At 36.7% G+C, this 27,288-nt stretch overlaps 6 protein-coding genes across 6 annotated transcripts; 2 read left to right on the forward strand and 4 right to left on the reverse strand.

The window, feature by feature from the left end:
* Positions 1-40: 40 nt before the first annotated feature.
* Positions 41-2,934, forward strand: MONOS_6333 (putative deubiquitinase DESI2; the record flags this gene model as incomplete). Its single annotated transcript, XM_067876559.1, has 5 exons — positions 41-136; positions 226-262; positions 319-557; positions 615-678; positions 740-2,934. The coding sequence occupies 5 exons, from the start codon at positions 41-43 to the stop codon at positions 2,932-2,934; spliced, it is 2,631 nt and encodes an 876-aa protein (XP_067728952.1).
* Positions 2,935-3,896: 962 nt separating this feature from the next.
* On the reverse strand, positions 3,897-4,938 carry MONOS_17470 (uncharacterized protein; the record flags this gene model as incomplete). The annotated part of the gene is made up of 6 exons (XM_067870394.1): positions 3,897-4,359; positions 4,411-4,513; positions 4,562-4,635; positions 4,697-4,763; positions 4,820-4,885; positions 4,935-4,938. The coding sequence occupies 6 exons, from the start codon at positions 4,936-4,938 to the stop codon at positions 3,897-3,899; spliced, it is 777 nt and encodes a 258-aa protein (XP_067728953.1).
* Positions 4,939-8,025: 3,087 nt separating this feature from the next.
* On the reverse strand, positions 8,026-10,643 carry MONOS_6334 (putative V-type proton ATPase catalytic subunit A). The gene is made up of 5 exons (XM_067876560.1): positions 10,610-10,643; positions 10,423-10,519; positions 10,247-10,290; positions 10,036-10,120; positions 8,026-9,954 (listed from the first exon to the last, which is right to left on the reverse strand). The coding sequence occupies exons 1-5, from the start codon at positions 10,610-10,612 to the stop codon at positions 8,249-8,251; spliced, it is 1,935 nt and encodes a 644-aa protein (XP_067728954.1). The 5' UTR covers positions 10,613-10,643; the 3' UTR covers positions 8,026-8,248.
* A 35-nt stretch (positions 10,644-10,678) lies between these two features.
* MONOS_6335 (P-type ATPase (P-ATPase) Superfamily Protein) lies at positions 10,679-14,989 on the forward strand. Its single transcript, XM_067876561.1, has 4 exons — positions 10,679-10,873; positions 10,953-11,152; positions 11,244-11,848; positions 11,911-14,989. The coding sequence occupies exons 1-4, from the start codon at positions 10,713-10,715 to the stop codon at positions 14,236-14,238; spliced, it is 3,294 nt and encodes a 1,097-aa protein (XP_067728955.1). The 5' UTR covers positions 10,679-10,712; the 3' UTR covers positions 14,239-14,989.
* MONOS_6336 (putative splicing factor, arginine/serine-rich 4/5/6) lies at positions 14,985-20,098 on the reverse strand. The gene is made up of 4 exons (XM_067876562.1): positions 19,544-20,098; positions 19,333-19,471; positions 19,008-19,274; positions 14,985-18,363 (listed from the first exon to the last, which is right to left on the reverse strand). Exons 1-4 carry the CDS (start codon positions 19,956-19,958, stop codon positions 15,390-15,392), a joined length of 3,795 nt encoding a protein of 1,264 aa, XP_067728956.1. The 5' UTR covers positions 19,959-20,098; the 3' UTR covers positions 14,985-15,389.
* MONOS_6337 (uncharacterized protein) lies at positions 20,098-26,801 on the reverse strand (the record flags this gene model as incomplete). Its single annotated transcript, XM_067876563.1, has 3 exons — positions 20,098-26,561; positions 26,621-26,654; positions 26,772-26,801. The coding sequence occupies 3 exons, from the start codon at positions 26,799-26,801 to the stop codon at positions 20,869-20,871; spliced, it is 5,757 nt and encodes a 1,918-aa protein (XP_067728957.1). The 3' UTR covers positions 20,098-20,868.
* Between the last annotated feature and the right edge of the window lie 487 nt (positions 26,802-27,288).

Genomic DNA, 27,288 nt, shown 5'->3' on the forward strand with positions numbered 1-27,288 from the left:
AATTTTATGAATTACTTATTTTTGTTTTCATGTTTCATTAATGACAGAAAATTCTGAAACTACCGAAGGAACACCCATTTACATCAACGTTTATGATCTTTTGATTAAAGGCAAAAATTTTAACAATCGATTTTTTGTATGTATCTTGAAAATGTTTTTTTAAAATAATAACGAATTTATATCGTTGCTTAAATTTGTATTTATTCTTTTGTTTGCTTTATTCAGAGTTTTTATCATAGTGGAGTCCAAATTGGCTTTAGAGGTTGATATTTTTGCTTTAGGATTTTTGAAATACTCTTTAACAATTATTTTTTTCAGAATATGCATTTGGAGGTGGAAGAAAGGGAAGCGGGGTTTGGGTTCAACCTCCTGCTTATGCTCCTAAAGGGTGCGTGTTTAGAGAAACAAAGTTTATTGGTAATTGCACAAAAACAAGTGAAGAAATTCAAGCATTGATTTCAAAAATCAGTGAAGAATATCAGTCTTCCTCCTACCACATTGTTAAACGAAACTGTAATGATTTTGCGAATGATCTTTGCTTCAGATTATGTGGAGTTGTATGTTATTTTGCAGTTAATATATTTTCAGTTTTTTTACTAAAAAATTTATTAAAGGGGATACCAAAGTGGGTAAATAGCACAGCTTCATTCATTGGGAAATTTATTGGAAAATCAACAAGTTTGTTTTAATATTTCACATTTTTTATTTGTAATGTGCTTTGTGTTGCTGTGATATAAAGTGCCTGGGGATCTAATAGCAACACCTTCAAAAGAAGGTGAAGCTAATTCAATTGGTGAAACTGATTTTGCAGACTGGGAAGAGCTGACATATGAATTTCCAGTTACATCATCTCCACATGATTCGGACTCTGATAGATCTGAAGACATTAAAGAAGATCAAAAGAAAAGAGCTGCCAAAAGCGAACAAAAGGAAAATCGAACAGAAGAATCAGGAGAAAGTGAAGACAGTGAAGAAATATTTGATTTTGAAGGAAGCTTTGAATTTGCAGCGGTGAAGCCTTCTGAATATCTTTCTTTTCCTGACGAAGGATCGAAGGGCGATGGAGATAAGGACGAGAGAAAAATCGATGCTGCTGATTTAAACGCAGAAATATTGAAGAAGCTGAAGAAGAAGAAGAAAGAGAAAAAGAAACAGCAAAAGCAGAAGGAGAAGCAGAAGCAGTCTGCGCATGAAGATGAAGATGAAGAAGACAAATTGCACACGGCAGGCGCATCTGCTGCCAGTTCTTCACCTCCTTCTCCCGCTTTGTCTTCTTCTTCTTCTGATTCTTCGGATTCATCTGAATCTTCCGATTACCTGCCTCCTTATCACTTCAGAGCATCTCGCCATTTGGATGCTCCAGTTGTCACAAAAAGATCTCATTCTGCTTCAGATTTCAAAGGAAAGCATGGAGAAAATGAGAAGAATGAGAGAAAGAAAGATAATTCAAATGTTTCCAATGAAATAGGCACAAATAAAGGATCCACTGACAGTATTTCAAGGCATTTAACTCCATCGGGAAGTGAAGAGTCTCTTAATTCAGTGGACTTTCTTGAAGGGGTGGAGAAGAGAAGAGCGCAGAGAGAGAGAGAAAGGCAGATGAGACACAAAGTGCGTCATCGCTCTGTTGTGGAAGAAATCATGAATAGCAAAAATAACATGGATATCACATCACTGCAAGTCAATAGAAAGACTTCTGGTTCTTCTGGTTCTTCTCATTCTTCTCATTCTTCTTCTTCTTCTTTGCCTCCTTTGCATCCTCCGCACCCTCATTCCCGCCATTCCTCAATCAATTCACGTGATCATTCACCGGCTCCGTATGCTCCATCTCCTCCTCTTCCTTCCTCTTCTCGCACATCTTCTTCTCATTCCCCTTCTTCTTCTTCTTCTTCCCATTCGCATTCACACCTTTCCTCCTCTCCCCCTTCTTTCCCTGATTCTCATCCTTTCCCGCCTCCTCCGCGCTTCGCACTCGACATGGCACATTCTCCCTTATCTTCGCGCATCCACCCTCCGCCTGCCTCATTCAACAAACAAACAGAACACAGCTCAGCAAGTTCCTCACATTTTTCTCATTTATCTTCTCCTCCTCCTCCTCCTCCTGCTTCTTCTTCTTCTTCTTCTTCTTCTCTCCCTCCTCCTCCTTCTCATTCACTTCCTTCTTCTTCTCCCCTCAAACAGAACACTTCCTCTGCATCTGATCGTCATTCACCATTTCAGCCACGTTATTCCTCTTCCCATTCCAACGGCCCTTCCAAAATTACTTCTGCCACTCGTTCACCGCCACCTCCTCCTCCTCCTTATTCAATGAAGTCTTACCCAACGTCAAATCCTTCATCATCTTCTTCTTCCTCTTCCTCTTCTTCCTCTTCTTCCTCGTCTAAACATTCACGTCACAAAAGCACAAGGCATCGCCATCAGTATGTGGATGATGATAACGATCCTGCTTTTCTGGCTGCCATTGAAGAGTCGAAGAGAGAATACGAAGAATACCAGAAGAGAATGAAGTTGGCACAAGTGACTGAAGAAGGAGGAGGAAAAGAAGGAGACGAAAAAGAAGAGAAAGAAGAGAAAGAGAAAGAAGAAAAGAAAGAGGAAAAAGAGAAATACGATCGAGAAAATGCGAAGAATGCAACTGACCACAAATCTTCTTCTTCTTCTTCTTCTTTATTTGTACCAGCGTCTTCTTCAGATCATCGCAATCATCCCCAATCTTCTCTTCCAAAAGTGATGTTTTCTCTTCCACCTGCCCTCACACTCGCAAACACAGTCACAACTAAGACAACACATTCAATCACAACTGGGTCTTCCCTTTTGCCTTTGGCTTTGCCTTCTCCTCCGCCTCGGCACACTTCAGTTTCTCCTTCTCCTTCTCCCTCTCCCTCTCCCTCTCATTCTTGCTCTCATTCTTCTTCTTTGCATGTGTCAAAATAACTTAGAGATTTTTTTCAATTTATATTTTTTTTTTCATTTTTCCTCTTCCTCCTCTTCGTTTTCATTATTTCTTCTTGTTCAACTTGCATTCCATATGCATCACATCAAATGTAATTCAAGTTCTGTTTAAAAATCGATTGGATCAACAAACATCTTCCTTCAAAGAGATAAGTGTGAAATGACTTTCAATTTGCTTCTATTTTTTTAAGCTGTTATTTCTGCACAGAGTTACTGATTGTCACTATTTCTGTGTTTGTGTTTTTGAAATTTTTATTTTATTTTATTCATTTTTTTGTTTGTTTGTTTTGTTAAAATGATTCATTTTCTCCTCTAAATTCATTTTTGAGGTGTTGTCGTGTTGTTGAAGAAATGAATCATATTTTTTTTTTATTCAGAAATATTATTGTTTATCAATTTTCAGTCAGAAGAGAAACATTTATCTGACAAAAACAGCCTCTTTTTTTCATTTTTTCCAATCAACTGTATTTTTTTGTATTCTTCTTGCATTGCTTCTTGTTTCTGTGTTATTTGTTGATCCAATCAGATTCCTACAAAACTTCAATTTTTTCTGGAAATTCTTTTAAAAATATTAAAAAAAAAGTTTTTTTTTCTGATTTTTGAATAAACTAAATTTCAAACCTTGAGTTTCAATTGTTATTTTTTAAACTTCTTTTTCTTCTTTGTTATATGAGTCATTTCAATAAGTTTTCATTCACAACATTGAAAGCAAATAAATAATAAAATGAAGCAAGACAAATCATTATTATTTTCTATTGGAAGCTGTTTGGTGTAAATACAACAAGACATTCACTCCCATTCAACACAAAGAAAAAGAAACGAAAAATGAATTTTAAAAGATATGATATCAACGCAAACAAGAATAACACGCAAGTGGAAAAAGAAATTAAATGTAATGAGAAATTTGGAAATGTGTGTGATTTATGCCTTCTTTTTTTCATTGTTCATTCAACTTTTATCTTTTCGTTCTCGTCTTTTGTCTCGGATTTCTCTGCTTTCTGCTTTTCCTTCTCTTTTTGATATATTACCAATAATTCAGAGTCCATTCTTTCGCGTCGTACCAAATCTCTACTCAGTTTTAATTCAAGCATTTTCCTTCTATATGCAACTTCAATCTCTTCTTTTGTACTTTTTTCACCTCCTTCTGTGTCTTCTTTCAAACAGCTTCGGTAGAAAAATGACGCAATACGCCAAAGTATCATTCCCCATACCCAAACCACAAATGATAATGTTGTTATAAAAAGAGCTAAATTGCTCACAAAGAATGGATTAGGTAACGATAGCAAAGGGGGATAATCGTTAATTGGAAAATAGTAGCAGCAATGAGCATCAGGTGCGCTTCCAGTATTTGAATGATGTGCAGGCCAGCTTGTAAGATCTCGTGAAGTGTTTGTGCATTCTCCTGTTCTATAAAACAAAAAACAATGTTTTGTTGAGAATAATGAAATTAAAGCAAACGTTTCTTCTGTTATGACCCTATTAGATCGTATTTTTCGATTCATTTTATCCGTGCTCCAGTATGAAACATTAAAAAGATGTTTACATATTTTTTGAGTTGAATCTTACAAAAAATTACAATTGTAATATCAAGAAAAAGATAAGTATAAACCCGTTCCCAGAGGATCTGAATCCGTTTTGTTGAAATAAGCTTTTAGTGTGCACTCAGTTTTTTTCATCTTCATTCTAACAATAAATTTTTTAAAAATGAATTCGAATTTGCAAAAAAATTCGAAGTTAAGTCAACCTATATTTTATTGTGTCAGCAAAATCGATCCAAGTATCACGTACACACACAAAAGCGACTATTGAAACTTTTATAATTAAGAGAATAATCAGAATAAGGAAAATGTTTGTGATGTTTTCAAACCTGCAACAAACAAAAACATTCGACGAACTCCATATTTCTTTTGCTTTTGTTCTCCTTTTTTCTTCTCTAAAAATATTAATTAAGTGGCAATTTATAATATTCAATCGCAACATACCCATATAACGCAAAACCTTGGAAAAAGAATCTTTGTGAGAAATAAAAAAAATTATATAACCATAACCTTTTATACTTCAAAAATTTTTTATTCGAAAGGAAAAAAGTTATTAAAGTATTTTATCATTTTTAGCAGAAAAAAAATCTCATTTGACAAAACAGTTAATCAAAATCTGCATGAGAGAAAATATCGAATCATTTGAATTCATTTCGAATAAGAATAAAATTCTTCTGATATTTGTTTGATTTTTTTTTATATAAAATACATATAATATTTTTTTATTCTTTGTGTTTTCCTTTTTAAATTATTATTATCTTTATCTTTTTTGGGATTAAATCATAAAAACCATTCCGTTTTAGGAAAAATTTCCCATCTAAAGATTTGTTTCGAAAAAAAAAAATTGAAAAATGTGTACTGTTGCATCATAAATCGAAATTACTATCTAATTTTTATCTCAAACACTTGGTTTTGCAAATAAATCATGCATTCAGCATCAGAATGATAAATATCTCAAAAAGACAAAAATCCTTTTCATAAGAATCACACAAAAAATATTTTGTGTTCAAAAATAATCACACATATTTTTTTCTCCAAATTATAGACCAGAATCAAAAAGTAAAAAAAGAAAAAGCAAAGATGAATAATATTTAAAACGACCATCATGAAAATAAAAGCATATAAAAATTTGATAAATAATTAATTTGTACCAAATACAGATATCGCATATAATTCAGGACATCGCACAAAATACCGTACAAGATCGATTTCACAATAACTGCAAGAGGAATAATTCTGACAATTTTCCTCAAAATACATCTCTTCAATACAAACTCATTTGAAATACAAAACTTTCAAAATAGCTTCATTTGAGCTCAGAAAAATTAATGTCGAAATTTCGGAAAAATAGGTTGTTGAGATTCTTCGATATTTCATTAATAATTTTTTACTTAGCTCAAATGAAGCTATTTTGAAAGTTTTGTATTTCAAATGAGTTTGTATTGAAGAGATGTATTTTGAGGAAAATTGTCAGAATTATTCCTCTTGCAGTTATTGTGAAATCGATCTTGTACGGTATTTTGTGCGATGTCCAGTATTTTATGCGATATCTGTATAATTTTTGCTATTTTTTTTTAACTTTATTGCAAGTTTTGGATGGAAAACAATACCAAATATCTTTCAAAAGAATATTTTAATTTTTCATAATTACAATTTCAAACATTTACGTCTTTCCATTTGGAAAGTTACAAATGTTTAATTGTCGATCAATTTTTTTTGATTTCATTTCTTGATCGGATTTCATTTCTCGCTCACAAAACTTCACAAAAATAGAAGCTATCACTTGACAATGAAATAATATTCTTTCAAGAGAAGTTTGCAAGCAGAAAAATGAATTAGATCAAGAAAAAAATTTTTATTTTTTTAGAAAATTAAACATTGAAGTCTTTTATTTTTGAAAGAATAACACATTTTTGAACTCTATTGAATTGTTTTGTTTTCGTGCGAAATCTTTGAAAAATTTTTTTCATTTTTTAAAGAAAAATATTTTCATTTCATAAATATAAATTAATAATTATTTTGTAAAGATAATTTTTTATTTAATAATTAAATGAAAATGAAAATTTGAATATTCACGTCTAAATGGGAAATTATTTTTGAAAAGTCGCAAATGTTTAATTTTCAAATAAATAAAAATTTTCATATTTTTATGAAATTTTTGTATGCGAACATCAAACATCACAAATATGGAATCTATTTCTGGACAATGCTATTTCAAACATTCTTAAGAAGATTAGTGAGCTGAAACAGAAATTTGAATTAAATATGAATATTTTGATTTACTTAGAAATTAAACATATGCGACTTTTCAAAAAGAATTACCAAAATATTCATTTCAATTCATCAAAATTCACCTCAACAGAACAAAAAACATTTTCAAGTGTATTTCCAAAGTTGTGAATTTCAAAGAGTTAGTTTGAAAATTTGATGAAAATGTACTATTTTCATTTGCACTCTTAATTTTTTTTTAAGAAACTGTTCAAAATTATTTTGTATTATGACTGCAAACTGGGTGCTTATTCCTTTCCCGCAAAAATACCTTTGATTACAAAAATAAACACAAATTTTTGCATGAAAAATGCTTATGACTTTTCTGAGTTATTTATAATGAAACTGATTTTTCTGAATTTTTGATTGAATGCGACATATTCACCGGTTGTTCTGATAGAATAAAAAATACTAATAATTCGGAAATTAAATAAATCGAATAATTTTTGTCATTGTTGAAATAAATAGACACGAAACTCGGACTTTTTCGAGTTTGAAACTTTTGAATTGGATATTCAATGTTTTATTTCTTTATGAGTTTTTCACAGACATGAAAATTTCAACAAATATTGGTTATTATTTTTGAAATCATATATTTTCACCAAGTTTAGTCAGTTTTAAAATATATCCCATGTCATATTTCATGGACACTGAAATCTGGAAACACCAAAATATGAAATTTTTGTATTTGTTTTTTCTCCAACAATGGCTTTTGTTTCAATTGCAATTTTATTTACCATCAAAATGCAATTTTTAAAGACAGAATCAAAGAGTTTTTGAAAACGTCAACTCTTTCAAAAAATGTTTAATTACAAAAAAAAATCTCTCAAATTATTAAAAAACTTAAAAAATATCAATTGTTATTGAAAAACGAAAATTATTTGAATTAAACTGCAACATATTTTTGATTTTTTTTATTAATCGAGGGATTAATGAAATCATTAGTGTCAACCATGAGAGGATAACGAATGAACAACGTATTCTCTGAAAACGCTTCTTTTTTATAACAATAACGAAAACCATTTTTCCATAACCGTTTCAAATAATGATGAATCGCATTCACGTCAATTACGTATTTTGTTGATTTTTTTTGCAAACATTAATAAATGACATGAATCTCTCTCTCTCTTTTTTTAAGATAAAACATCAATCAAAAAAAACTTTGAATCATTTTTTCCCTAAATTTTTTAGTATTGATTTCTTTTTTACTCCTGCTGAATGATTTTATAATTAATTTTTTTCAAAAACAAAGGAGATTCTTTGAGTCTTTTTTTCATATCATATTTTTTCTTGAAAAAAGGAATTCTTTATGTAATTTTTTTGAAATATTCAATTTTCAAATAGTATTTGAATGAAGTTAAATATTTGTGAAAAGAGAAAATTTAATTTCCCGAAAAGAAAAAGTGTGTCAGTGAAATAATTAGCTACTTCTCATCCCAAATAAATCCCCCACTTTCTTACTCTAATCTCTCCTCTCATGATACACTTTCTCAGTAAGTCAGTGAAGCAAATGCAGAGATGACTTCCTCGTGAAGTTCCTTGTAATACTGCCTGGCTTTGTCTTCATCCTCAACTTTAGATACATTCACCATTTTCATCATAGACAGCTTGGCAATTGTATCAGGCATGTGCTGCTTGATGGCCATGAAAGTGGCTTTGTGCTCTGTTTCTCCCAAAGCAGATGCGGCAGAAGAAGAAGCAGCAGGTGCTCCAACAGTAACAGCCTTCTGAGCCAAGTCGTGATAAGTTACAATGTTCCTAATCATAGCAATGGTCTTCCACAGTGGGCAGTATCTATCGTAGTCTGTGTAGCTGTTCTGTTGCAAGAAATCTTCTCTGATCATTTTCGCCACATCCAATGTAACTTTTCCTGCTTCATCCAATGAATCTTTACCGACCAACTGCACAATTTCGCTCAAAGCATCTTCTTGTTGCAAAATCTCGTGGCATTTTGTTCTCAGGTGAATGAATTCGGGATCCAACGACTCGTAGAATGGTTCGAGTGCTCTTTCGTACTTCGAATATGACTTGAGCCAGTTGACAGATGGGAAATGCTTTCTTTGAGCCAACTTCTTATCCAGACCCCAGAACACCTGCACAATGTTCAGTGTGGATGTGGTAACAGGATCTGAGAAATCACCACCAGGAGGAGACACAGCACCCACAATTGTGACTGAACCTTCACGAGACGATGGGCCAGCACGCTGTGGGCAGCCTGAGGAACCAAGGCATCTGACACGCCCTGCTCTCTCGTAGAAAGTAGCCAGACGAGCTCCCAGATAGGCAGGATAACCAGAATCTGCGGGCATTTCTGCCAGACGCCCTGAAATTTCTCTCAAGGCTTCGGCCCAACGCGAGGTGGAATCAGCCATCATAGCCACGTTCATACCCATATCACGAAGATATTCAGACAGAGTGATACCAGTGTAGATAGAAGCTTCACGAGCAGCCACAGGCATGTTGGATGTGTTGGCAATCAGTGTTGTTCTGTTCATGACACCGACTTCCTCTCCTTTCACGTGAATGGTCAGTTCTGGGAAATCCAGCAACACTTCAGCCATTTCATTACCACGTTCTCCGCATCCCACATAAATAATAGCATCTGAGTTAGAGTATTTGCTAAGTGCCTGAGAAATAACAGTCTTTCCGCAACCGAACGCACCAGGAATGGCACAGGTACCTCCTTGCACCACAGGGAACAAGCAATCCAACACTCTCTGGCCAGTCAACAGTGGGTTTCTACCAGGAAGTTTCTCGGCAACTGGACGTGGTTTACGCACAGGCCATTTGTGGGCCATGGTGTATGAAAAGACTTTGCCCATAAACTCAACCTCAACAACAGGGGTTTCAAGATCGTATTCTCCTTCTTCAACAATGTTCACGATCTTTCCCATGCACAACGGTGGAAGCATGATAGAATGAACCATAAGTTTGTTCTCTTGAACCCACCCGATAATATCACCTCCAGTAACATTATCGCCAACCTTCCAGTTGTTTGGATGGAATTCCCAGGTTGATTTTGGATCAAGAGCAGGTGTATTAACACCACGTGGAATGAAAATGCTCTTGGCCAAATCTGCAATACGTTCCATAGGTCTCTGAATACCATCGTAAATTTGGCCCAAAAGACCTGGACCCAATTCGACTGACAAAGGTGCACCAGTTCTAAGCACTTGATCTCCAACAGTTAAACCAGCTGTTAATACATATCGAAAATTATAATTATTATTATTTTAATCAATTACCAATTATTGTTAAATAACATTTCAAAATAAACCTGTATCTTCATAAACTTGAATTGTGGCTGTATCTCCTTCCAAACGAATAATTTCTCCCACAAGCTCGCTAGATCCTACACGAACCTATAAAATATTCATGACAAATATTACCGATAAAGATGTGCCAGAAAATGTCAAAAATACAATTAAAAATATTTATTAATAAAATCGTAACTGATATTCTTGTAATTAAACGTGATCATTTCATACCAATTCATACATAGCACTACCGCTCATTGCCTCAGCAACCACAACTATAATTATCAAATGAGGAATGATTGTTAACACACAACGATCATTTTAAATGATAAATGTTTTGAGTACATTTCAAGACAATTTCGAAACATATGAATTTCAACAAATTATTCAAAAAATAAAAAACACACCAGGCCCGGACACCTTTAAAACGCGTCCAAACAAGCTCTCCTTTTCTGTGTCTCTAATTGTTGGCCCTTCTTTCTTCGCTTTCTCCAGAATTGTTGTCTAAAATTTGTACATATAGCAAATGAATGTATTTATGAGCAAAACAAGCAATTAATAATGTTCTAGTACGCCATTTAAAGAATAACAGACCATTCTGCTGGAGGTGTACTTATCAATTCTACCACTATTCGTATAAAATTCTTGATCATTACAACCATATATTAGATTCATATTTATTAAACGATCAAGAACAATGTCGTACATGAAAAAGGAAGATCTATTGAAGATTATGGAGAGTAAGGATATGGCGACCTTAGAGCATTTCGGAGGAATAGAAAAGGTCATGGAAAATATTAAAACTACAACTGAAGGTCTTGACCCGAATAACCTTGACGAAGCAAATCGTTTAGAAACGTTTGTGAAATTAATATTTTAAATTGATTATAAATAAATTTAATTCCGGCCTTTAATTATTGAATTAAAAATTCTTAAGTTACGGAAAAAATGAATTTTTGAAACCGAAAACAAAATCATTTTTGCGTCTTTGGGGAGAAGCTTTCAATGATACAACTCTTATTATTTTGATAGTACTTGCAATCATTTCTTTGATTATTGCTGGAGCCGTTGAACACATGGCAGATTTGTCTTGGCTTGATGGAACAGCTATTTTGGTAACAGTTATAATCGTAACTGGTTTGTTATAATTTATTTTAAAACATTTTCTTTTCAATATTACGTAATTCGAAATAATTATTTAAATTAATTTGAAAAAAATATAATACAGTCGTTTCTGCATGGAACACATGGTCACAAGAACGTCAATTCCAAAAATTGAATGAACGCCAGAAAGATCGTCAAATTCTTGTTCTTAGAGGTGGACAACCAACAAAAATTTCCATTTTTAATCTTCTTGTTGGTGACATTTTCATTATCAACACCGGAGATGCCATTCCTGCTGATGGCCTTTGCATCGAATCTCATAACATATCATGCGATGAAGCTGCAATGACAGGAGAATCTGATCTTATCAGAAAATCACCAGAAAAGCACCCATTCATGCTTTGTGGATGTAAAGTTCAAACAGGATACGGAAAAATGGTTGTTGTTGCTGTGGGAATGGAAACACAATTTGGTATCTTGAAGAAGGCAATTATTACTGCTGCTGAAGAAAGAGAGGACACTCCACTTCAACAAAAATTAGACAAACTCGCAAAACAAATTGGATATGTTGGAATGGCAGCAGCAGCATTCGTTCTGGTGCTTCTTATTATTTTCTGGTTGGTTCCTGCTTGCCAAGATACAACAAAATTCTCTGATGGTAAATATTGGATTTTGCTTGTTGATTACTTCACAATCGCAGTGTCCATTATTGTCATGGCTGTTCCAGAAGTATGTATTTTATTTTGAAGCATTAAATTTCGAAAATATCGTTTTTCATTTCAAATGATTAGGGTTTGCCTTTAGCTGTGACAATTGCTTTAGCATATTCCATGGGAAGAATGCTTAAGGATAACAACTTAGTGCGTGTTCTTTCGGCCTGCGAAACTATGGGTGGTGCAACAACAATTTGCTCAGATAAGACGGGAACTTTGACTCAAAATAAAATGAAAGTTACAAGAGGATTCTTTGATGGAGAGATGGTTGATGTTGAACATGCATCTGCAGCGTCATCATCCAGCGAACCAGTGTTCAGAAAAGAATATATGGACATTTTAACAGAAGCTATTTGCTTGAATTCTTCTGCTGATTTGAAATTTACTGATACAGCAACTGAGTATCTTGGAAATGTTACGGAGTGCGCATTGCTTTTGTTCATTCACGAACAAGGAACAGATTATAAGGTTATCAGGCATAATGAAAAATTGGTTCAGACATATCCTTTCTCTTCAGACAAAAAGAGAATGACTGTCATCACTGATAAAGGAGATAACTACAGAATATTCACAAAAGGAGCAAGCGAAATTGTTAGCGGACTTTGCAACAAGATGATCGTTAAGGCTGATGGAGGAAAAGCTGAAGAAATAAACGAAGAGAAGAGGAAACAGATCAATGACGTTATCCTTGACATGGCTTCAAAAGGACTTCGTACCATTGCCATCGCATACAAAGATGTGCCAAAATCCGAAGTTAGCTCAATGGTATCAAAGAAAACAGCCGACGTACAAGAACAAGCAGAGCCAGTTGTTGAAGCTACTTCAACAGAATCCGCTTCGACTGAAGCAGCTTCTGAATCATCTTCTGAATCATCTTCATCTTCGAATGAAACAGAGAATAAAGAAGTTAAGGAAAGTGTAACATCTCAACCAAAATCTTCTTCATCAAGCACAGATGGAGATGCAGATGCAGAACCATCTGGACCATTTGGAGAAGAAGCTCCAGAATCTGACCTTATTCTTATTGGAATCACAGGAATTAAGGATCCACTGAGACCCGAAGTGAAAGTTGCTATGCAAGATTGCCACGATGCACACATTGTTGTTCGTATGGTTACAGGAGATAATATTATCACTGCAATGCACATTGCTGAAGAAGCTGGAATCTACGATCCAAAGGAAGGAATTGCAATGGAAGGACCAGTCTTCAGAAATCTGAGCGAAGAAGATAGAAAGAAGATATTACCTCGTCTTCAAGTCCTTGCTCGTTCATCACCAATTGATAAGCACACACTTGTTAGTGGCTTAAAGGATCTTGGCCATGTTGTTGCTGTCACTGGAGATGGTACAAACGATGCACCAGCACTTTCAAAAGCTGATGTTGGGTTTGCTATGGGAATCACAGGAACAGAAGTTGCAAAAGACGCTTCAGCTATCATCATTACAGATGATAACTTTGCATCAATTGTAAAAGCAGCTATGTGGGGAAGAAATGTGTATGATTCTATCAGAAAATTCATTCAATTCCAGCTGACTGTCAACGTTTCAGCCATTGTCATTGCTGTGTTTGGAGCCATATTTGCCATTACTCCATTGAGAGCTGTGCAGATGTTGTGGGTGAATCTTATTATGGATACTCTTGCTGCCTTGGCACTTGCAACTGAGACTCCAACAAAAGAAATGTTGAAGAGAAAGCCTTATGGAAGAACAGATTCAATTATCTGCCCTTCAATGTGGAGAAATATCATTGGTGGTTCTGCTTATCAGGCCATCATCATCATTATGTGCTTGTTCTTGTGGGGACCACAAATTGTTGGACCAAATGGTGTTGATACAGATTGGAGCAAAGTGGCATGCCCTCTGCTTGAAGACAAAGATATCATTGAATGCTCTCATGTTATGTTCCCAAAATCCATTTGCCGTGGCTTTTTGTTGGATCAAAGAGTACCAATCTTCTCTGAGCAGCACTTCAGCTTCATCTTCAACACATTCATTTGGCTTCAAGTATTTAATTGGATTTGCTCTCGTCGTTGCTACAACGAGATCAACTTCTTCAAGCGTATTTTCAAGAACGCTATGTTTATTCTTATTTGGGTTATTGTTGCAGCACTTCAAATTATTATCATGCTTGTGCCAGGTTTGAGAGATGCATTCACAGTCATCCCGATCACACCTCAGTTGTGGGGATTCTCATTCTTGTTTGCCATAGTCATCGTGCCTGTTAAATTCGTCCTCCACCTCATCAAAATGCCAGATCCATTCAATGGAGAGATTCCATTCCAAGCTGTGGAAGGTGTTCCTGCTGGTGTTTACAGCGTTGGTGGTGTGCCTCCAGAAGGTTGCACGCTCAAAATTCCAACTGCAGACGAAATCATGGGTCGCGCTGAGAAGAAAGCTAGCGCGTAAAAATTAAGCTGAGTTTCTCTTTCTCTTCTTTTGAAAATAATAATTCTTTTTATAAATTAATCTATTCCTTCCTTTCAACTATTTATTTACTCTTCATAATTATGTACATAGCTAATTTTTAGATTGAGTCTGCGGTGTTTTATTCATTTTTGTTTGAAATATTTTTCCATCATTTTCTTTTCTTTGTCTTTGATGATCTTCCGTTCAACATACATAATCTTAGTTATTTAAAGGTAAACACATTGTTTAAGATTGAAATAGTTAGATTTCTATGCAATTTAAGAATATTGATTCAATCGTTGTGTTCAATTGTGCAACAGACAATATTCCCATAGAAATCAAGTTAATTATATTTTCTTTATTATTTTAAGTGTACCTTTACAAAGTATTCAATGCCTTTTGATTTAATAAAACAATTTTTATGCTTTTCATCATTAAAGATGTATTTTCAATTATCTTGCTTTTCTGTTTGTAAATACATATCTTCAACTCATTTGCCCATATGAGCTGTATTTTTTATTTGAACATGTTTTGTGTTACTCTAATCACATCACCAGTAAACCTTATCTTTCTTAATCTAACAGATAGTTTTAAAAATTCAGATTGAATTCCTTTTTTGAAAGGTCAAAGAGATATTTTATTGCATCAGATATTCTTTTGTTCTGTCAACTCAAGTCTAGTTCTGAGAATTTCTTTTGGATTTTCTTTTTGTTTTTTTCAATCAAAAAAGTTATACCAATGCTGGATGAAAGCCTTATCTATCTTTTTGTTTTTATAACATGCTTTATCAAAACGAAGAGAGGATGAAAAAATAAATAAATAAGAAAATAAATAAATAAGCAAATAACTAAACGAAATAGCAACTGAATGCGATTCCATGCAATTGTTAGACAAAAATATCGAACATTGCATCAACAGCATAATCATCATTCCTTACAATGGATCTCTGAACAACTGAAAAACAATTTCAAAAATTTTACAATTAAATTAAATTATCAAAAAAAAATAAATAATAAAAGATAAAGAAAAATTCCATTAAATCTTCGTGAATGTGCATATAACTTCTTTTTTCTTGCTTCTTCTTCACCAAACTCTGCTAATTCCAAAGTTATAATTACAATTATTATCTTAATAATGACAAATCTGTCTATTTATTGTTGCTGTTGCTGTTGCTGTTGCAGTTGTTGTTGTTGGAGCTGCTGTTGTTGCTGTCTCTGTATCTGCTGCAGCTGCTGAATCTGCTGCAATTGCTGCAGCTGTTGTAACTGCAACTGCAACTGCTGCTGCGTCTGGAGTGATTGAAAGTCTGTAAAATAACCACCAGACAACACTTGCAGAGGAAATGCCTGTGTATTTGTTGCACCAGCGATAAGTGGCTGAGTAAGGGCATGTGCAGCGAGCTGGGCAGAGGCAGAAGAAGAAGCAGAAGAAGAAGCAGAGGAAGGCGTGAGCAAAGCAGAAGGAGCAGTCATTGCCTGCACAACAGGATTGGCAGTCAGAGCAGCAGCCAGTGTGCCGAGGGGAACAGAAGTGCTGTCATTCTGTCCTGTCTTCATGGCTGACACGTTGGACGTTGACAGAAGAGATATGGAAGAGTTCTGTGCTGGTGCAAAGAGAGAAGGCAACTGTGAGTCATTTTGTGGGGCTTTTCTTGTTTCTCTCTGGCGAAGTGGTGCTGGTGATGGAGAGCGGGACGAGTTGTCAGGAGAAGGTGAATGAGAGAGGGAATTGGAATTAGATCGAGAAGAGGAAGAAGAACGAGAACGAGAACGAGAACGAGAGGGAGAGCGGGAAGGAGAAGAGGATGGGGTGGAGGAGAGAGAGGCATTTGAAGGAGAGGAAGAAGGAGAAGGCGAATCTGCATCATCAGAATGAGTCAGATGGGTGGATTGTGGTAGTTGAGAATGAGAAGATGTTAATGAAGAGCTATTCAAAGAAGAAGGAGATGTTGTTGATGGATTAGCAGCAGCAGCAGTCGAAGAAGAAGAAGAAGAATTAATCACATTATTCAGCGATGCCATTGCACCAGCTGATGAGCTGCCTCGTTGAACAGGCTGTCCAGAAAGTGATGAAGGCGATGTGTTCATGTTCAGATGCTGCTGACCCAATCCAAACGGAAGCAGCTGCGAAACAGATGGCGGGGTGCTCAGCAGAGAAAGGAGGGACTGCAGATTGAGTGGAGAAGACAGAGCAGACGAGGAAGAGTTGGCAAGAGAAGTAGCAAGTGCTGCAGCATCAGAGGAAGTGCCAAGCAGCTGTGAGGCTTGCGATTGGAGTGACTGAAGGAGGGATGAGCTGGAAGGAGAAGAAGATAAAGAGGACAAAGAGGATGCAGATGAGAGAGAAGGAAGAGAAGAGAGAGAAGAGAGAGAAGGGAGTGCAATGGGCTGAGTTGGCAGTGTGGTGGTTGTTGGCTGAGATGCAGCAGAAGAAGGAATTGTGGAAGAGGATGATAAATCTGAAGAGGGAGTAGATGATGGCGATGATGAAAGATTTTCTGGAATTACAGAAGAAATCGAAGAAGTGGAAGAAGAAGTCGATGAAGAAGGTGTTGCCAAAATTGGTGTCTGTATTTGTTGCTGTGCTTGTGCTTGGACAGGCAAATCATTCTGTTGTGGAAGAGCAGAAGAGTCAGACGCTATTTGCTGGCTCTGAATTTGAGTTTGTGGTTGTGCCAGTGTTTGTGCAATCGCTGGATTCTGCTGTCCTCCTTGCACAATCTGCGCAATCTTAGCCATCTGCTCGTTCGTCAGCGACAGCATCGCTGCCAGCGCCTCTGCTCCTTTGCCTCCAAACGCTCCTCCTATTCCTCCTGCCCCAGCTCCTCCTTCGCCTTCTCCACTCCCTGCCGCTGCATTCGGTCCAGACACAGAAGATGCACTTGCTTCACCCGCATTCCCTGCACTGCCTGCATTCAGCGATGCAAACTGAGCTCCGGCTGATGGAAGTGCCAATCCGCCTCCAGCAGCAAGAGCAGGCAGCGACATCTGTGGCAGCACAGCGCCTGGAAGAAGCCCGCCAAACAGTTGCTGCTCAAGTGTCGTCCCCTTTCCAGCACCAAACAAAGAGCCAGGAAACATTTGCGAGCCAGTGCCAGTGCCAGTTCCAGAACCAGTGCCAGAGTGAGGGTGAGTGCGAGAGCGAGAATGCGAACGAGATCTTGAGTGAGTGTGAGTGTGAGCGTGTGAGTGCCGTGTGTGTCTGCGGGTGGAGTGGCTCTTTCTGTGCCGTCTGTTGTGTGCTCTGTGTTTGTGATGGCGTCTCCGCCTTGAACGAGAAGCGATACGCGAAACGGAGCAGGAGGGTGTGGTGGAGTATGAGGAATAACCAGAGGAAGAATACGAGCCAGAGGCTGAGGTGTTTGAGGTGCTGTAGGAGGAAGAAGAGGAAGAAGAGAAGGAGCGGGAGCGGGAGCGGGAGAATGAGTGACTGGCTATCCTGGCAGGTGTTTGTGCTGTGGATGCACCAGATGAAAGAGAAGATGAAGCAGCAGACTGCGAAAGAGCAGCATCAGAATAAGCAGGTTGCTCATCACGAGAGCTGCGTCTTCCTCTCTCTCTGCCTCTTTCTCTTTCTCTTTCTCTTTCTCTTTCCCTCTCTCTTCCGATACTGCTGCTGTTTGTGAGGAAAGGATCCAATTGTGGCGGAGGCAGAGGCAGAAGCGGAGGGGGACGAGAATATGAGGCATAATCGCCAGAAGGCAGATGCCTTTCTCGGCTGTATGAAGAGCGATGTCTGTGAGAGTCGTGAGTGTGTGAATGAGAATGAGAACGAGAGTGAGAAGAAGAAGAAGAAGAAGATGATGATGATGACAATGAAAGAGAAGAATTTGAGAGCAACGGAAGCATTCCGCGGTTGTATGCAAGAGAGACAGGAATAATGGAGCTTGAAGGTGTTTTGAGGAGAGGATCAACATTGACAGGCATCCGAGAATAGGGAGATGCGAAAGAAGGTGTATGAGAAAGAGGAGAGGAGGAAGAAGATGATGATGAACGATTTGACTTATATGAAGAAGAAGAAGAAGATGATGATGATAATGATGATGAAAGAGGTGGTACTGGTGGTGTATCTAGCAGATGTTGATGAGAAATACCTGGCTGGCTGATGCTGTCTTTAAATCTACTCCTTCAATGGATCATTCAAACAGATAGGTGAAAAGTGAACAAATCAAAAAAGAAAAGATGTTGAGTTAAAAGTTGAAGAAAAGCAAATTGGTTATAAATTGAAGAAGAACATATGACAAGAAGATGATAGATAAATATGTGTTTCATAAGAAAACGTGAAATATTCATCCAAATAATCGATGAAGAAAAATGAAATATTCATATTTGTATCAAAAGTGATTGATGATGATGATGATACAATAATGACAATGTTGTTGTTGATTCAAAAATTTGAATATCCAATTTCATTTGATAGAAATATTGTGTGCAACGTCATATTTCCCAAAGATTGTGAATAAAAAATTGAGCAAGATATTGAACAACAATTTACATAAATGAAGAAGTTCACATGATCACACGCAAATAAAAGATGAAGCATATATTATTACGCAGACAATCATTTTCCGAATATGACCATACAACAGCACATACATCACATGTACCAAAAATGATGCCATTTGAGAAGATGATCGCATAGCGAATAAATGATTGCATGTACAAAGTGAATTGACATAATTATTTGAAATTGAAAGGATATGAAGATAAAGAAATAAGTGTTTTGCAATGTTAATAAAACAATGATGAATGAGTGTGATTAATGCAAACATTGGTTCTCTCTCTGCATACGCAACGATCAGCTCACACCCATGAAACATTGTTCTGTCCAATGCTTTCTTAGCTCGCTCTGCTTCTTCTTTTGTCTCAAATAAAATATGGGCAAACGACCCCTTTTTGACTGTGGTTAGCACTCTTCCATATTGTGAGAAGTGCCTCGTAAGAGCCTGATATGGTGTATGAACAGGATCAAAACCAACAACAAACAGTGTCCTACTTGGTGGCGCTGTGCGTTGTTGCAATTCTTCCTTCACCCTCCTAAAGAGATGATAACAGATGAATGATGAATATTTATATATTAGATGTTTTCACATGCTGTTTTATCTTACTTTCGTTCATTGAACGCTGAACGATAATTGGATTCTCTCCACTGACTAAAATACGATTTGTCAGTTCTTCAATAGCTTTCTGATGATCTCCACGCAATAAAACAAACGCATAACCCCGTTTCATTTCTGTTGAATAATATTAATAAAAGAGTAATCAAGTAATGAAAGTTGGTTCAAGAAGAAACTGAATAAAAAAACCAATTTTCAGCACTTTTCCATAAGGTTTAAAAATTTCCCTTAAATCTGAAGTTCTAGTCGAAACGGATATGTTGGAAACATGAAGAGACACAGCTTCATCAATCTCCTTTAATTGTTCATTTGAACAATGTTGATTACTTGAAGGCTCATCATCTTCAATTGGAATATATTCTGGTTCAGGTGACATATGTTGTTGATGCTCGACCGTGCTTTCGATTTCCCCTTCCTCTAAATCTGCATTTTTTTGAGGTGAAACTTGTTGATATTCATTAATGTCTGCATTTCCCCCAGAGTTTGGGGATTCCTCTTGATGCATTGAAGGAGAAGGTAAATCTCTAATAGGGGAAGATTGTTTGCTTGGTTCATCCTCAATTTCTTCAAGAGGATCAGGTGAAGGAGATCTTATCCTTGACATAAAAAAAATTAAATATTTGATCTTGACATTTTTAATATGTTTTTCTTTATCAAAAATTCAATTTTCGACTGGTCAATCATTTTGTCTTTAAAAATTGTGCGAAATGTTAATAGAATATCTCAAAACAATATTCGTATTGAGAAGAATTATGAATTTTATATTCGGACAAATGAAATGAAAATATATTTTCTTAACAACTAATGTGTCATCACGCACTAAATAACAGCGTTGGTGAACGCAATAATTCTCATAAATTAAATAAAAATCTTTAACAAAGCTGCTTTTCAATTTATTTAGAATTAATAAATGAAAGATAAAAAGAATGAAATTAGCAAACGTTTAAGAAAAAAGGAGTTAAATCCATTCTCACGGAATGAAAGAGAAACAGCAAAAGAGTGACGAAGAAAGAAAACGAAAGAGCATCAGATTTCTTGTAAAAGAATATATTAAAAAAAAAAATTCAGAAAATTTGAAAAGCTTATGAATTTGAGATAATTTCTGATAAAATCACTAAAATATTCTGTCAAAAAGATTGGTGATGATATTCAATTGTCATGTTCACTGGACATTACATGAAGCTGAGAAATAAAAGATATTTGACAAAGAAGGAGATAAATAATTGGGAAAAAAAAAAAAAAACGAGAATAAAATTAAATACATAAAATTAAATAAAATTTGAATGAAAATATTTCTTTTTTTATGCCTTTTGCTTTCATGTTATTTGAAAGAGAGTATTTTTATTGTTAACACAAGATAGAACATGAAAAGAGGAAAAAATAAACTGAAAAAATTAATAAGTTAAATACTGATAAAGTGAAATAGGAAGAATTTGAAGAAAGAAAGAAAGAAAAAAAAAGAAAACAGAAAGATAACAACAAATAAGCAAATGAAATGGAAGCTGAAACACAATCTATGAAGAAGAATCCAACTCACTTTCTTCGACTTTTTCGCTTCTTTCTTCATTGCTCTTGTCTTCATTACCTGCTTCTGCATTATCATCATCAACTACTTTTGCTTCAGCTTCTTCCTCTGCTTTTTCTTTTTCTTCTTCTTCTTCTTTTTGTTCATATTGTTCTTTTGCTTCATCAATTTTTTCATCTTCGTCTCCTTTTTTCTCTTCATTTTCTTCATTTTCATCTGTTTCTTTTGTTTCTTCTTTCTCTTCTCCTTCATCTTTTCCTTCTTCTTCATTCAAAATTTCATTTTCCTTTTCTTGTTCTGCTTCTCTTCTTTCTTCTTGTTCATCTGCTTCTTCTTTTACAGCTATGCTTTCTTTTGCTTCTGTCACTTCAGCATTTTGCGGTTCAATTTCTTCCTCTCTTTTTTGTTTTTCTTCTTTTTTGGTTTCTTCTTCACCTTCCTCTTCACCTTTCTCTTCTTCTCTCTCTTCTTTCTCCTCCTTCTCTTCTTTTTCAAGTGTGTCTGATTCATTCAACAGTTCATTCTTTTCGATCTTTTCTTCAGTTTTATTCATCTCACTTTCAACAACATCTTTTTCTTCTTTCTCTTCTTCTGCTTTTTCTTCTTTTTCTTTCTCTTCTTTTTCTCCTTCCATTTCTTCCTTCTCTTCTAATTGCACATTATTTTGTTCTGTCTCTTTTTGACTCTCACTTGCTTTGATATCTTCATCCTTTGTTTGCTCTTCAGCTTCTTCCACATTTTGGCTCTTTTCTTCTAATTCTCTTTCTCTTTCTCTATCTTCTTCTTCTTTTCCCTCTTTTTCATTCTCTTCCTTCTCTTCCTTTTCTTTCTCTTCCTTCTCCTCCTCACTTATTTTTTCTTCTTTCTCCTTCCTCTCTCTTTCCTCTTCTTTTTCTTCCATTTTTTCTTTCTCTTCATCCTTCTCTTCATCCTTCTTTTCTTCCTTTTCTTCTTCCTTTTCTTCTTTCTTCTCTTCTTCTTCTTCATCAAATTCTTCTTTTGTCTCGTAAATTATCGAAGGAACAGAGCGATGGAAGCAAATCACCTCAACAGATGGGCTCTTCTCCATGTGTGGCTGATCGTCTGATGGGTTATTATTATTATTGTCATCTTCATTAACATTATTGTTATTTTCATTATCATTTTCTTCTTCATGAGAAGAAGAAGAAGAAGAAGAAGAAGAAGAAGAAGAAGAAGAAGAAGAAGAAGAAGTATCAGAAAAGGAAGAAGAATCTGATGATTGTTGTTGCATGTTTCCATCATCCATCAAATTCGATTCGTCTGCCATTTCTTCATTGGCGTTATCAGATTTTTCATTCATTTCTTCCTTTTGAGTGTTTTCAATTTCTTCATTGGAAGAAGAAGAAGATGATGAAGAATTATCTTCCTTTTTTGGAGAAGCAGCAGAAGAAGGAGCAGAAGGAGAGGAAGAAACATCATCTCCATCATCACCAACAGCATTATTTCTTGCAGGAGATGGCTGAGCCAATGACTCATTCACAGCAACAGGTGAATTATCATCTTCCTTCTTCTTCTTCTTCTTCTTGTTCTTCTTCTCCCCTTCTGCCTTGTATATTGCTTCAGGTGTGTTGTGGAAGATTTGTGTGCCAGAAGCAGCAGCAGATGCAAGCAATTCGTCTTTTTCCTTCGTCTTTTGGAATTTTCGATGGAAAACAGCAGAATAATCGATGAAGGCCTGCTGATGACGAATAACTGGCTGGGAGAGGATGTCGAGGCGAGAAGGAGAAGAAGAGGAAGGAGAAGAAGAGGAGGAAGAAGAAGAGGAGGAAGAAGAAGAGGAAGAAGAAGGAGAATGAGAAGGAGAAGAAGGAGTGCTATATCGTGCGTGTGAATAGGAATTTGTTGGAGAAGAAGAAGCAGATGAAGATTGAGAGGAGGAAGGAGAAGGAGAACATGAGGGAGAATTAGAACAAGAATTGGAAGGAGAAGAAGAAGGAGAAGAAGAAGGAGAAGAAGAAGGAGAAGAGGAAGCTGATTGATTATTATATCTATACGGTGTTTGCTTTGCTTTATCAGCATATTCATCATCTTCTTCATTTGTCTCTTCTTTTCCATCTTCTTCTTCTCCTTCTTCTTTTATTTGTTTCTCTTCAGTTTCTTTTTGTTCTGTCTGGCAGTATTCTGACTCTTCAATTGATCGTTCAGTTTCATTTCTGCTGCCTCTAACTTCCTCTTCTTCTTCCTCTTCTTCTTCCTCCTCCTCTTCTTCCTCTTCCTTCTCCCTCTCCCCCACAACCCCCCTCTTCTCCTCCCTCTCCTTCCTCACTTTCACCCTCTCCTCCTCGCTCTGCCTCTTCACATGCAGCACCGTCGCACTCAGCACCTCCATTTCATTGACATCTCTGTTCCCTTCCAGCAGAGGCGAAGGATGAACGGCAGAAATCGGAGGTTCGATTGGCTGCTGCTTCAGAAGAGAAAGAGAAGACGGATCGAGCGAAGGAGCAGATAGAGTGGGGGAGGAGGTGACGAAGAAGGCGCGATTGAAGGAAGAGGAAGTGGAGGAAAGAAGAGAAGAAGATAAAGAAGGAGCTGCTTTTCGAGTGGAAGAAGAAGAAGTATGAGAAGAAGACAGAGGTGAAATGGAGCGAAGAGACACGATTGAACCAGAAGTTGATTCGAAGACGACGTCAGCTGGGAGAATGGAACGTTTGTTGGGTTTGGCTGTTGAAGAAGAAGAAGAAGAAGAAGAAGAAGAAGAAGAAGAAGAAGAAGAAGAAGAAGAGGAGGAGGAGGAGGAGGAGGAGGAGGAGGAGGATGAGGAGGAGGAAGAAGATGATGATGACAATGAAGAAGAAGAAGAAGACATTAGGGTGTGATAAGGGAATTGTGGTGAAGGATAAGATAGAATTGGCTGAGAAGGGTATTTTGAGAAGGAAGAAGAAGAAGAAGAGAAGGAGGAAGAAGAAGAGATGGAGGTAGAAGAAGCATTCATGAAATTATATGTATTCATCCCACTTCCTTCAACAATATATTCAAAGTAACTTTCTCTTCCATTCTCTTCCTCATTCTCGTTCTCATTCTCGTTCTCGTTCTCACTCCCTTCTTCCTTCTCCTTTCTGTTTGCTTCTTCCAACTCCCTCTTAATCTCTTCTTCTCTCTCCAGCAGCTCCCTCTCCTTCTTCTGCCTCTCTCTCTCTTCTCTCGTCAGCACAAACACCTCTTCACCTCTCAGCTCGGCCTCCTTCGCCGCCCTCTTCAGATCCTGCTCTGCCATCTCGTACAGCACATTCCCTGGCTTTATCCCTGCTTTGATGAGCGATTCTTTTCTTGATGCCAACACTGCTATCATTGGCAGATCTGTCTGTTCGGTTGCTTCCAAACTCAGACGCTGTGGGCTGAGCGATCGGGTACCTCGTCTGATTGTTTTGGTGATTGGCATTGAGCGACGGAGATTGTTGGAAGAAGAAGAAGAAGAAGAAGACGAAGAAGAGGAGGAAGAAGAAGAAATAGAAGATGATGCAGGGTGGAGCAGAAGCTGTTGTCTTTTGAGGCGCTGTGCAGACTGATCCATCCACACGGGGTATTGTCCATTCACAAGCACCACACCCCGATCAGCAAATGGATGAGAAGAAGATGATGAAGAAGAAAAAGGCAATGAAAGGGAGGCATTCATTGGATATGATGGATATGCATTGGAGGTGTTTGGAGAAGGAGAAGAAGAAGCAGCAAAAGCAGTAGAAGAGGAAGAAGCTGTTGTTTGATTAGCACCAACTAGTTTGGAATCAATGAATTGCAGGCTGTCAGCTGAGCCTGTGACAAACGTAGCAGTTGATGAAGGAACAGGAACAGACGATGAAATCTCACTTTTATCCATACTCTTCCCATCATTCGCTGCTTCTGCTCCTGCTGCTGTTGTTTCATCTTCTTTTCCTTCTCCTTCTTTTCCTTCTTTTCCTTCTTTTCCTTCTTTCTCCTTCTCTTCCTCCATCCTCTCCTCCACCACTGTCTCACACACTGTACTCGCCACACACGAGTCTCTTCCTCCATAAAGCGCAAAATCCACATCATCCGGCACAAACCCCAATCCATCTCCATATTTCCCTCCTCCTCTTCTTCCTCCTCTGCTGCCCCATCCCTTGAAGCACAGCTCATCTTCTTTGTAAGGGTTCCAGTATGTCAGATAGCGTGATGTCTTGAAGGGAGGACGGTTTGCCAGCTCTTCTTCGATCTTCTGCTGCTGTTTGGGAGACTTGGAAGGAACAAACTTGCGGAAGCGGAAGAAAGAAGAAGGAGCAGTAGAGTCAAGGGAAGTTCTGTTGATGTTGTTTATGTTGCTGTTTTGAGATGATTGCGATGCTGCTGATGTGCGAAGTGTTTGAGAAGAAGAAGGAAGAGGAGAAGAGGAAGAAGAGGAAGAAGAAGAAGCAGAAACAGCAGCAAGCATTTGATTGTTTGTCTGGTCTAAACCGCTTTCCACTGATTGCTCAACATCCATCTGATGCTGCGAATCATAAGACTGACTCACTGCCAATTCATTTCTTCCTCTGCTTTCCTTCTCCTTTCTTTTAAAACTCGAATCAAATCCATCTCTTCTCCCTTCTCCCTTTTCCGCCCCGTTGTCTGTTCCTGTCACTTCCCGCGCCATCTTCAGCAGCTCCTCCAGTTCTTTCGTCTTCATCCCGCCCAAACCTCCTCTTTGCGCAAACTTCATTGTAATCACTGGCGACTCATCGGAATCGAAAATAGAGCGAGAAAAAGCAGCTGTGGGTGGGTTTGCCTGCTTTTGCCGGCGCGGCTGGAGCGAATGATGGATGGCAGCAGCAGTGCGATTCATTGAGTCTCTTTCTGTTGTCCTTCCTCGCTCATTCTGCTGTGAGCGGGTAGGGAAGGTGCTGTTGTGTCTGTTTGTGGTTGACTGCTCATTGGGAGAAGAAGATGATGATGGCGAGTCTTGTGAATGAAGCGACGCCCGAGAAGAAGAGCGGCGTTGGTCAACAGAATTTGCGACTATTGGATAATTTAATCGTGCAACAGGAACTGACCGCATGCTGCCTCTCTCCTTTGAGGCGCTAATTTCTGAAGTTGGGCATTTTTCTTTTTCAGTGCTTTTTGGGTTGAGTTCTTCGATCATATAGACAGCATCCCCAACTCTAAATGGATTTTTCATCAACTTTGAGATTTGCTTTGGCGTAAGTGTTGATAGTGAGAAAGACGCTTTATTATTACCTGTCTTGTTTCCCTGGCCATTCACTGATGAATTTGTATTTGAAAATGAAGTTGTTGAAGTGGCTAATTGTTGAGTTGAAAATTTTGCCTTCTTAGATTTGCTTGTTGACCTATACGTCTCTCTAATTATGGAAGAAGAATATTTGAATTTTGTTTCTGGAGATGGTAATTGAACAGCTTTTTCTAATAAGCTTGCTGTTGTATCCGACAGAGGTTTTTCTGATTTTGGAACTTGTTCCTTTGAATCAGAATTTACTTTGCATGCTTTTGCATTTTCCTTTGCGCTTTTGTTTGATGACTTTGATCTCGAACGTTGCGTATTATGAAAGCAAGAATAATTCATTTTGTCTTGTTCTGTTAAACCCGAAGAACCATTTCTTATGATTTCCAATGAAGTCCGCATTGACTTCATCAGTTCAACATAATGAGATGAAGATTTTGGTGAAGTATCACTGGAGGATGGAAAGTTTGATTTATCTGAAGTTATCGATGAATCTTATTATAAAACATAATAAAACACAATTATTTAATAATTTTTGACAAATATATTATACCTTGCGATAGAAGTTCATTGCTTTTTGATGTATCCTTTTATTATTTTTAAAAATTCATTTGTTTTGATTGAAAAGTAGGATTTCAATAAAATTCGAATCGAACACATTTATAACAAAAAATATCTTACTAATTAAATATTATACAATAAACCTCATCGACTGAAGATGCAATCGTTGACATTTAGCTGGAAATGCCGAAAAAACAATTCTTCTTGATCATCCCCACTTTTTTCATTCACAAAAATCTTTGAATCAATTATTCAAGAAAATACGTTTTTATCTTTAAAAATTTTTGTTTTATTCAAACTCAAATTAAAAAATATAAACATTTAAGGTTTAGTTAAAGCTATTTCAGACACAGCGTTCATTTCTCAATAATTAATGCTTTCTCACCGAAAAGCTGCTTAATTTGATCTTCTGCTTGCGAAATAACTGCATCAAATTCATTTTGAATTATTTGAATTTTTTGTTCCGTGATATGGCAGAGGTATTCTTCCACGGTTAAGTCTTCGAGATCTGAATTCTTTGCTACGACTTCTTCATCTGGGTAAATTATATAAAAATAAAAACATATCATTTAAAATAAGAACTTGAGATCAGAAAATATCATACTGTCTTCCTTTTCTTGTTCCATAGGCTGAAAAGGAAAAATTTGTAATCTTGAATAA

This window comes from Monocercomonoides exilis, assembly GCF_001643675.1.
Source record: "Monocercomonoides exilis strain PA203 chromosome Unknown scaffold18-1597598, whole genome shotgun sequence".
NCBI lineage: Eukaryota > Preaxostyla > Oxymonadida > Polymastigidae > Monocercomonoides > Monocercomonoides exilis.

Bases quoted from the DNA above. Each gene is read 5' to 3' on its own strand.
- MONOS_6334 (XM_067876560.1), bottom strand. The intron at 10,291-10,422 runs GTGTGTTTTTTA...TGATAATTATAG, and splicing joins TTTAAAGGTGTCCGGGCCTG to TTGTGGTTGCTGAGGCAATG. The intron at 10,121-10,246 runs GTATGAAATGAT...AATATTTTATAG, and splicing joins GTAGTGCTATGTATGAATTG to GTTCGTGTAGGATCTAGCGA.
- MONOS_6335 (XM_067876561.1), top strand. From the start codon at position 10,713: ATGTCGTACATGAAAAAGGAAGATCTATTGAAGATTATGGAGAGTAAG. The intron at 11,153-11,243 runs GTTTGTTATAAT...AATATAATACAG, and splicing joins AACAGTTATAATCGTAACTG to TCGTTTCTGCATGGAACACA. The intron at 11,849-11,910 runs GTATGTATTTTA...TCAAATGATTAG, and splicing joins TTGTCATGGCTGTTCCAGAA to GGTTTGCCTTTAGCTGTGAC.
- MONOS_6336 (XM_067876562.1), bottom strand. From the start codon at position 19,958: ATGTCAAGGATAAGATCTCCTTCACCTGATCCTCTTGAAGAAATTGAG. The intron at 19,472-19,543 runs GTTTTTTTATTC...ATTATTCAACAG, and splicing joins TGGAAAAGTGCTGAAAATTG to AAATGAAACGGGGTTATGCG. The intron at 18,364-19,007 runs GTTTGCATTAAT...GATCCATTGAAG, and splicing joins TATGCAGAGAGAGAACCAAT to GAGTAGATTTAAAGACAGCA.